Source organism: Cherax quadricarinatus, chromosome 12 (genome assembly GCF_038502225.1).
Source record: "Cherax quadricarinatus isolate ZL_2023a chromosome 12, ASM3850222v1, whole genome shotgun sequence".
Lineage (NCBI taxonomy): Eukaryota > Metazoa > Arthropoda > Malacostraca > Decapoda > Parastacidae > Cherax > Cherax quadricarinatus.
The window spans coordinates 31,286,738-31,297,845 of NC_091303.1; the positions used below are offsets into that span (position 1 = coordinate 31,286,738).

At 41.9% G+C, this 11,108-nt stretch overlaps 1 protein-coding gene across 2 annotated transcripts in view; it reads left to right on the plus strand.

The window, feature by feature from the left end:
* Positions 1 to 10,473, plus strand: part of LOC128696476 (lysophosphatidylserine lipase ABHD12-like) — a 156,199-nt gene extending 145,726 nt beyond the window's left edge. For both annotated transcript variants that reach the window (XM_070084304.1, XM_070084305.1), the window contains 2 exons: positions 1,169 to 1,296; positions 6,857 to 10,473. In XM_070084304.1, coding sequence (XP_069940405.1) covers positions 1,169 to 1,296; positions 6,857 to 6,893 — 165 coding nt within the window. In that variant the 3' untranslated portion in view covers positions 6,894 to 10,473. The remainder of the gene's footprint in view (positions 1 to 1,168; positions 1,297 to 6,856) is intronic.
* The last annotated feature ends 635 nt before the right edge of the window (positions 10,474 to 11,108 follow it).

Below are 11,108 nucleotides of genomic sequence, written 5' to 3' on the forward strand. Positions count from 1 at the left end.
CACAGTTGCTCCTCGCTGATGACACTGTGTTTTTAGGAGATTCTGAAGAGAAGTTGCAGAGGTTGGTTGATGAATTTGGTAGGATATGTAAAAGAAGGAAGTTAAAAGTGAATATAGGAAAGAGTAAGGTGATGAGAATAACAAAAAAATTAGGTAACGAAAGATTGGATATCAGATTGGTGGGAGAGAGTATGGAGGAGGTGAATGTGTTCAGGTATTTGGAAGTGGACGTGTCAGCAAATGGGTCTATGAAATATGAGGTGAATCATAGAATTGACGAGGGGAAAAAGGTGAGTAGTGCACTAAGGTGTCTGTGGAGACAAAGAACTTTATCCATGAAAGCAAACAGGGAAATGTATGAGTGTATAGTTATATCAGTGCTCATGTATGGGTGTGAAGCATGGGTTGTGAATGTTGCAACAAGGAGAAGGCTGGATGACGTGGAGATGTCATGTCTGAGGGCAATGTGTGGTGTGAATATAATGCAGAGAATCCGTAGTTTGGAGAATAGGAGTAGGTGTGAGATTACCAAAACTATTATCCAGAGGGCTGAGGATGGGTTATTGAGATGGTTTGGACATGTAGAGAGGATGGAACGAAATAGAATGACTTCGAGACGGTATAAATCTGTAGTGGAGGGAAGGTGGGGTAGCGATCAGCCTAGGAAAAGTTGGAGGGAGGGGGTAAAGGAGGTTTTGTGTGGGAGAGGCTTGTACTTCCAGCAAGCATGCATGAAAATGTTAGATAGGAGTGAATGTAGACAAAAGGATTTTAGGATTTGACATGCTGTTGGAGTGTAAGCAAGGTAACATTTATGAAGGGATTCAGGGAAACCAGCAGGCCAGACTTGATTCCTGGAGATGGGAATTACAGTGCCAGCACTCTGAAGGAGGGGTGTTAATGTTGTAGTTTTATAACTGTATTGTGCCTTTTTTGTTATTTATAACTGTAGTATAAGCATGCCTCTGGCAAAGCAGTGATGGAGTGAATGATGAAAGTTTTTCTTTTTCGGGCCACCCTGCCTAGGTGGGAAACAGCCGATGTGTCAATAAAAAACAAAATTATGTGTAATTGCTCACATATTTTACAGGATACTAATATTACATAGTTCAGTTTCACATGCAGTGTCTTCAGTTTTAATGTGTTGTGTCTCCATTTTTGCCACTAGTTATACGAGACTGCACAGAGAGTCCGACCTAAGAATGCGCCCACTGTAAAGTTTGTAGGTTTTGCTGCCAAATGTGGATATTCTCATAAATATATATGTCGTGCTCCTGAACTGCCAGAAATTCTCAGGTATGCTGCAAGTTCTTAGTTTTCAGCTGTCTGATTTGCTAAAACTTCATTATATAAGATAGCCTTTCATTATTTTTTCTTGTTTATTAGTCTGTACCACTAATTATTCTCAAAGCTTGGGAAAAACTTAAGTTAACATATTGCTGTATTAAGTTGGAGCTGTGTAAAAATGGGATTAAATTTATATTTTCAACTGAGCAAGATTATTAATTAGTTTTATTCATAGCTAAAGGCTACCTAAAATGTTCTACATAACAAATAACCTGCACATAGAGGAGCTTACAACGACGTTTCGGTCCGACTTGGACCATTTACAAAGTCACACTAACGAGAAGTAGAGCAGGACAGATATATATATATATATATATATATATATATATATATATATATATATATATATATATATATATATATATATATATATATATATATATATATATATATATATATACATACATACATATATACATACATACATACATACATACATACATACATATACTGTGCTTATGGGAGATTCTAAAGAAAAATTGCAAAGGTTAGTGGATGAGTTTGGGAATGTGTGTAAAGGTAGAAAGTTGAAAGTGAACATAGAAAAGAGTAAGGTGATGAGGGTGTCAAATGATTTAGATAAAGAAAAATTGGATATCAAATTGGGGAGGAGGGGTATGGAAGAAGTGAATGTTTTCAGATACTTGGGAGTTGACGTGTCGGCGGATGGATTTATGAAGGATGAGGTTAATCATAGAATTGATGAGGGAAAAAGGGTGAGTGGTGCGTTGAGGTATATGTGGAGTCAAAAAACGTTATCTATGGAGGCAAAGAAGGGAATGTATGAAAGTATAGTAGTACCAACACTCTTATATGGGTGTGAAGCTTGGGTGGTAAATGCAGCAGCGAGGAGACGGTTGGAGGCAGTGGAGATGTCCTGTTTAAGGGCAATGTGTGGTGTAAATATTATGCAGAAAATTCGGAGTGTGGAAATTAGGAGAAGGTGTGGAGTTAATAAAAGTATTAGTCAGAGGGCAGAAGAGGGGTTGTTGAGGTGGTTTGGTCATTTAGAGAGAATGGATCAAAGTAGAATGACATGGAAAGCATATAAATCTATAGGGGAAGGAAGGCGGGGTAGGGGTCGTCCTCGAAAGGGTTGGAGAGAGGGGGTAAAGGAGGTTTTGTGGGTAAGGGGCTTGGACTTCCAGCAAGCGTGCGTGAGCGTGTTAGATAGGAGTGAATGGAGACGAATGGTACTTGGGACCTGACGATCTGTTGGAGTGTGAGCAGGGTAATATTTAGTGAAGGGATTCAGGGAAACCGGTTATTTTCATATAGTCGGACTTGAGTCCTGGAAATGGGAAGTACAATGCCTGCACTTTAAAGGAGGGGTTTGGGATATTGGCAGTTTGGAGGGATATGTTGTGTATCTTTATATGTGTATGCTTCTAGACTGTTGTATTCTGAGCACCTCTGCAAAAACAGTGATAATGTGCGAGTGTGGTGAAAGTGTTGAATGATGATGAAAGTATTTTCTTTTTGGGGATTTTCTTTCTTTTTTGGGTCACCCTGCCTCGGTGGGAGACGGCCGACTTGTTGAAAAAAAAAAAAAAAAAAAAAAAAGAAGAAAATATATATATATATATATATATATATATATATATATATATATATATATATATATATATATATATATATATATATATATATATATATATTATTCTGCTGCTGCTGCTGCTGCTGCTGCTGCTGCTGCTGCTGCTGCTGCTGCTGCTGCTGCTGCTGCTGCTGCTGCTGCTGCTGCTGCTGCTGCTGCTGCTGCTGCTGCTGCTGCTGCTGCTGCTGCTGCTGCTGCTGCTGCTGCTGCTGCTGCTGCTGCTGCTGCTGCTGCTGCTGCTGCTGCTGCTGCTGCTGCTGCTGCTGCTGCTGCTGCTGCTGCTGCTGCTGCTGCTGCTGCTGCTGCTGCTGCTGCTGCTGCTGCTGCTGCTGCTGCTGCTGCTGCTGCTGCTGCTGCTGCTGCTGCTGCTGCTGCTGCTGCTGCTGCTGCTGCTGCTGCTGCTGCTGCTGCTGCTGCTGCTGCTGCTGCTGCTGCTGCTGCTGCTGCTGCTGCTGCTGCTGCTGCTGCTGCTGCTGCTGCTGCTGCTGCTGCTGCTGCTGCTGCTGCTGCTGCTGCTGCTGCTGCTGCTGCTGCTGCTGCTGCTGCTGCTGCTGCTGCTGCTGCTGCTGCTGCTGCTGCTGCTGCTGCTGCTGCTGCTGCTGCTGCTGCTGCTGCTGCTGCTGCTGCTGCTGCTGCTGCTGCTGCTGCTGCTGCTGCTGCTGCTGCTGCTGCTGCTGCTGCTGCTGCTGCTGCTGCTGCTGCTGCTGCTGCTGCTGCTGCTGCTGCTGCTGCTGCTGCTGCTGCTGCTGCTGCTGCTGCTGCTGCTGTTGTTGTTGTTGTTGTTGTTGTTGTTGTTGCCCACAGAGGTGGGGGGAAGGGAAATAATGAAATAAATAATGAAGGAACAGAAACACAAGACAGAAGAAAGAAAGACAACCCAGAAGAGAAAAAAGGAAAGAGGAAAGGGGAAGAAGGAAAAAACGAGGAATCAGGTTAAGTCACGGGTGTTCTGAAGTTTGGAGTATTTTACAGTGTAGTGGGAGAGGAAGGCATCTACAGAGACGAAGCCACGACAAAGATTCATACAAGGAAAGTTGTGTATTAGAGAGGATTCAACAAAACAGCGACTGTTAAAGTTGGAAGTAGGGAAGACAGTTTTAGCAGAAGACCAGTCTATAGGATGGCTGTGATCTCTGACGTGACAGAAAAGAGCATTGTTAGTGTCGGCAAGCCTAACACTATTTTTGTGCTCCCTAAGTCTGTCAGAAAGAGATCGGTCTGTTTCTCTAAAGTATTGAAGAGGACAGGAGGAGCAAGAAATAGAGTAGACACCAGGAACATCTGTAGAGGGAGGAGAGGTATGAACGAGATTAGTGCGAAGAGTGTTAGTCTGGCAGAAAGTCAGCTTGATGTCTGGGGAACAGAGAGAATTGCTGAGATTAGAAAGACTGGAAATGTAGGGGAGGCAGAGGACAGAAGAGTTCCCAGGAGTAGAGAGTTTGGGAGAGAAGAAATTACGTTTAGCACGTGAGAGGGCAGTCTATGAAATGGGAAGGGTAGCCAAGACGGGAAAGCGAATTATGAAGAGTGGAAATTTCTGCTGGAAGGAACTGAGGATCACAGATGCAGAGGGCATGGAGAAAGAGGGAGATGAGAACACTTTCCTTGACAAGGGAAGCATGATAGGAAAAGTAGTGAATGTACATGCCACTGTGCATAGGTTTGCGGTAAACGGAAAAGGAAAAACCTGTATCTCAGCGGTGGACATGGACATCAAGGAAATGAAGCAAGGAATTAGATTCCCATTCAGCTTTAAACTCAATGGAAGGGGCAAGATTATTAAGAGCTTCAAGAAAAAGTTGGAAGAGACTAGAGTCATGAGGCCGCAGAGCAAAGATGTCATCCATACAGCGGAGCCAGAGTGAAGGGCACACATCGATGGTAGGAAGAAGAACAGTCTCAATGTATTCCACGTAAAGATTAGCAAGGACAGGAGAGAGAGGAGAGCCCATAGCGACACCGAAGGTTTGAGAATATTTCCCTTGGAAGGAAAAGGAATTAGAGTCCACACAGAGGCGGATATGATCAAGAAAGACATCAGTAGGTATAGGGAGATGAAGAAACATTTCATGGGCCTTCTCTCTAAGAAAATCAGGGACATCAAGAGGGACATTGGTGAAGAGGGACTCAACGTCAAGACTAAGCATCTTACAGGTCGGGAGAGAGCGAACCCTTTCAATGAAGTCTTGAGAGTGACGGAGGTGGGCAGGAGAAAAGGTACCAAGAAAGGGAGTGAGGGTTTTGGCCAGCCAAGAAGCAAGAGAATAAGAGACAGAACCTCTAGAGGATATGATAGGACGTAGAGGAATATCAGGCTTATGAATTTTGGGAAGGCCATAGAAATAGGGAAGAGAGGGACAGATGATATGAAAACATTGAACAAGGTCAAAGTTAGGAGGACAGAGGTCAGAGAGAGTCCTTAGTTTATTGATGAAATTTCTCTTGATGCGATCAAGAGGGTTGGAAACGAGAGGGGTGTAGGTACGTGAGTCAGAGAGCAAGACATCAGCCCTCTCACGTGCTAAATGTAATTTCTTCTCTCCCAAACTCTCTACTCCTGGGAACTCTTCTGTCCTCTGCCTCCCCTACATTTCCAGTCTTTCTAATCTCGACAATTCTCTCCGTTCCCTAGACATCAAGCTTACTTTCCGCCAGACTAACACTCTTCGCACTAATCTCGTTCATACCTCTCCTCCCTCTACAGATGTTTCTGGTGTCTACTCTATTTCTTGCTCCTCCTGTCCTCTTCAATACTTTGGAGAAACTGACCGATCTCTTTCTGACAGACTTAGGGAGCACAAAAATAGTGTTAGGCTTGCTGACACTAACAATGCTCTTTTCTGTCACGTCAGAGATCACAGCCATCCTATAGACTGGTCTTCTGCTAAAACTGTCTTCCCTACTTCCAACTTTAACAGTCGCCATCTTGTTGAATCCTCTCTAATACACAACTTTCCTTGTATGAATCTTAGTCATGGCTTCGTCTCTGTAGATGCCTTCCTCTCCCACTACATTGTAAAATACTCCAAACTTCAGAACACCCGTGACTTAACCTGATTCCTCTTTTTTTTCTTCTTCTCCTTCTTCTCCTTTCCTCTTTCCTTTTTTCTCTTCTGGGTTGTCTTTCTTCTGTCTTGTGTTTCTGTTCCTTCATTATTTATTTCATTATTTCCCCTCCCCCCCACCTCTGTGTTCTTGCTCTCCCTCTGTGGGCACCCAGCTCTCTTGCAGTGCTCCCCTTTCTTTGTATTTGACTGGCTCCTCCTCCTTACTTCCCCATTACTACTTCCTTCCATCTCCGCTGCTGCCTCCTCCTCTTCTTCAACAAGAACAACAACAACAACAACCACCGCCGCCACCGCCGTCCCCCCCCCCATATATACCTGTCCTGCTCTACTTCTCTTTAGTGTGACTTTGTAAATGGTCCAAGTCAGACCGAAACATCGTCGTAAGCTCCTCTCTTCTATGTGCTGGTTATTTGTGTATCTTCCATTCACGATATTGTGCCTTTTTTTGTTATTTATGTTCTACATAATTATGGGATTTACATGTATGGTATAAAATACTGATAACTTTTCCTTGGACTACATGTGCAACACCTTGGAACATAATTTATTTTGTTTATGACCTTTTGATGAGCTTGTAAATAGACTTGGGCATAGGCTCAGACGACCCACTACTTCGCAAGTTGTCTGAGCCAGAAAAATCTCTAGTTTTGCTGCTCTTTGTCTACCTTACTCCCATTATCTTTATTTCACCTAACTGAAACTTTCTGTTAAAGATACGGTACGACTGGTAGACTTCATCCATTAGTATATTGAGTTCTTGATAAAAGAGTTCAGGAAAACAGTAATCCATTATAATGTTGCATGATAAATATGTATTTCTCCTAATATATTTTTTTATTTTTAGGGAATTCTTCGATGAAGCAGTAAAGGCAAATAATTAGAGTGCAGCAGTTGACTGGAAGTAATGTGATTAACAGTATTAAAAATGAATTGTGTTGCCAGTAATTGGTCATGCAAGACAACGATTTCTTTTTTTTTCTCTCTCTCCAATGAATGCCCTGTTGAATATTTGTATGTGTGTATACCAGAGCTAGTTTGTGTTACATGTTTCCAGATAACCTGGCTATATCAGCCCAGGCATGGACAACATTAAGAGAACTGACATTGTGGTTTAGATATACACTAACAGTGTGGGATACATTTGTAGCTAGTCCTGTGATAGTGTAGTTTATATATCCACTAACTGTATGCGGGATACACTTGTAGTAATTCTATGAATTCTGGATAAATTAAAACAGTTTGTCATATTTTTTTTATTAAATAATTCTTAAATGTTGGTGCATATTATTCTTAGTGTTTGATTGAAAGCAAGTTATTTTTTTAAGCATGTCTTTCAATTTCCCTTTCTGCTATGAGAGCCTGTGTGGTCCACCTGACGAGTGCTACACCTCATTCACACTATTCCTCACTTCCCTAGATTACAGCAAAGTCTGTACATATGTTTTCTCTCAACAATAATATTTACTTGGAAAAAGACACCTATGTACAGTTAGTGGCTTCTTCAGCCCTGAAGAAGCCTCTCATGGCAAAATGTTTCCTCTAATAAATGTCCTGAACTGTATATAAGTGTTTTTTTCCACATCTTGTCTTTATCACCATATCATTTTTCAGTGATCTTTACCTCCAGTTACCTTGCATTATTTGCTTGTTATAAAAGGCATCACCTGAGGCTCCCAGAGTGTACCGGAATCCCATTTTCATCCTCTTATCATGTCAACAACCCTGCGCTTTTCCTGCCTTCACTGTTCAGTGTGTATAGGTACTGCACAAGTATGAATACTTTATTTCTCAGGAGTAATTGGAACTCTCCAGTAACTTTCAAGATTTGTGGCAGTCCCTACTGCTTTTCAGTATACTATTCTTTTATGGATGAAAATTTGCTTTCCCTGGCAGACACAGCTTGATACCCATTATGACTTCCTTCCGTTGGGTTGGGCCCACTCATGCCCTTAAAAGCCTTCATACAAGTATTCAGTATAAAATTATCCTCATTTCCATGCCATATTCTGTGCCATGCAAATTCTTATTGGCTTTAAGTTGGTATCATTTGATGGTATCCACAACCTTTCCCTTATCTTTTCCATTTTCTCATGACTGAGGATTCTACTTCTAGTTGAGGAGCTGGTCTCTGCCTGTTTTCATGGCTCACCAGGCTTTGGCAACCTTCCCACTTTTCAGGCAGTCTCACAGCCTGAGAAGAGAGCCTTTCCTGACCTCAACTCTTGTTTGAGAGAGTTTCCTAACCTCTTTTTTTTCTTTCTTTCTTGCTTTTACAGTGAAACATTTTCTGTGATGGGAAGTGCATCTTCTTTCCTCACACTAACTTAGGCACCTCTGTAAAGGAAAATGACATTGTACAATCAGTGGTGGGACCAGAAAATTCTAATATTATGGGACAACCTTTAACAGAATTTTTACCTCCTTTGAAAGAAAGCTGAACACACGTGAATGAAAATCTTCTTCTTTCAACAAACCGGCTGTATCCCACCAAGGCAGGGTGGCCTAAAAAGAAAAATGAAAGTTTCTCTTTTTAAATTTATTAATTTATACAGGAGAAGGGGTTACTAGCCCCTTGCTCCCGACATTTTAGTCGCCTCTTACAATACACATGGCTTATGGAGGAAGAATTCTGTTCCACTTGCCCATGGAGGTAAGAGGAAATAAACAAGAACTAGAAAGAAAATAGAAGAAAACCCAGAGGGGTGTGTATATATATGCTTGTACATGTATGTGTAGTGTGACCTAAGTGTAAGTAGAAGTAGCAAGACATACCTGAAATCTTGCATGTTTATGAGACAAGCAAAAGATACCAGCAATCCTACCATCATGTAAAACAATTACAGGCTTTTGTTTTATACTCACTTGGCAGGACGGTAGTACCTCCCTGGGCGGTTGCTGTTTACCAACCTACTACCTAGGATGAATGAAAATATTCGGCCATAAAACTTAAGCAAAATATTTACTACTTATCTAGACAATTTGTTTTGTGCTGACATATGTTTGGTATTACAGTATTGCAGAATAGTATGTCTGCATTCTGTTCTACACTAAAAAATTGTTTAGGAATACTCATCAATTAGATTTCTTTTTTTTTTAATATGTCTGCAGTTTCCCACCAAGGCAGGGTGACCCAAAAGAAAGAAAGAACCCTGAATGAAAGAAAAAACTTTCATTATCAGTCAACACTTTCACCATCACTCATACATAATCACTGTGTTTGCAGAGGCACCCAGATACGACATTTTAGATAGTCAATCCAAACTGGTGATATCCCAAACCCCTCCTTTAAAGTGCAGGCATTGTACTTCCCGTTTCCAGGACTCAGGTCCAGCTAACTGGTTTCCCTGAATCCCTTCACAAAATATTACCCTGCTCACACTCCAACAGCTCGTCAGGTCCCAAAAACCATTCGTCTCCATTCGCTTCTAACACGCTCGCACACGCTTGCTGGAAATCCGAGCCCCTCGCCCACAAAACCTCCTTTATCCCCTCCCTCCAACCTTTTTGAGGATGACCCCTACCCCACCTTCCATCCCCTACAGATTTATACGTTCTCCAAGTTGTTCTACTTTGTTCCATTCTCTCTAAATGACCAAACCACCTCAACAATCCTTCTTCAGCTCTCTGACTAATACTTTTAGTAACTCCACACCTCCTCCTAATTTCCTCACTACTAATTCTCTGCAGTTTAAAAACTGTAGTGTAAAGCACCCTTCTGGCAAGACAGTGATGGAGTGAATGATGGTGAAAGTTTTTCTTTTTCGGGCCACCCTGCCTTGGTGGGAATCGGCCGGTGTGATAATAATAAAAATAAAATATTTACACCACATATTGCCCATAGACAGGACATCTCCACTGACTCCAGCCACCTCCTCGCTGCAGCATTTACAACCCAAGCTTCACACCCATACAGGAGTGTTGGTACCACTATACTTTTGTACATTCCCTTCTTTGCCTCCATAGATAACGTTTTTGTTTCCACAGATACCTCAACGCACCACTCATCTTTTTTCCTTCATCAGTTCTGTGGTTAACCTCATCCTTCAGAAACCCACCCGCTGACAAGTCAGCTCCCAAATATCTGAATAAGGTGGTAAGTTATTAAATGCTGTAAAGAGTTTTTATGAGGATAGTGAGGCTCAGGTTAGGGTGTGTAGAAGAGAGGGAGATTACTTCCCGGTAAAAGTAGGTCTTAGACAGGGATGTGTAATGTCACCATGGTTGTTTAATATATTTATAGATGGGGTTGTAAAGGAAGTAAATGCTAGGGTGTTCGGGAGAGGGGTGGGATTAAATTTTGGGGAATCAAATTCAAAATGGGAATTGACACAGTTACTTTTTGCTGATGATACTGTTCTTATGGGAGATTCTAAAGAAAAATTGCAAAGGTTAGTGGATGAGTTTGGGAATGTGTGTAAAGGTAGAAAGTTGAAAGTGAACATAGAAAAGAGTAAGGTGATGAGGGTATCAAATTTTTTTTTTTTTTTTTTTTTTTTTTAAAAAAGTCGGCCGTCTCCCACCGAGGCAGGGTGACCCAAAAAAGAAAGAAAATCCCCAAAAAGAAAATACTTTCATCATCATTCAACACTTTCACCACACTCGCACATTATCACTGTTTTTGCAGAGGTGCTCAGAATACAACAGTCTAGAAGCATACACATATGAAGATACACAACATATCCCTCCAAACTGCCAATATCCCAAAACCCCTCCTTTAAAGTGCAGGCATTGTACTTCCCATTTCCAGGACTCAAGTCCGACTATATGAAAATAACCGGTTTCCCTGAATCCCTTCACTAAATATTACCCTGCTCACACTCCAACAGATCGTCAGGTCCCAAGTACCATTCGTCTCCATTCACTCCTATCTAACACGCTCATGCACGCTTGCTGGAAGTCCAAGCCCCTTGCCCACAAAACCTCCTTTACCCCCTCTCTCCAACCCTTTCGAGGACGACCCCTACCCCGCCTTCCTTCCCCTATAGATTTATATGCTTTCCATGTCATTCTACTTTGATCCATTCTCTCTAAATGACCAAACCACCTCAACAACCCCTCTTCTGCCCTCTGACTAATACTTTTATTAACTCCACACC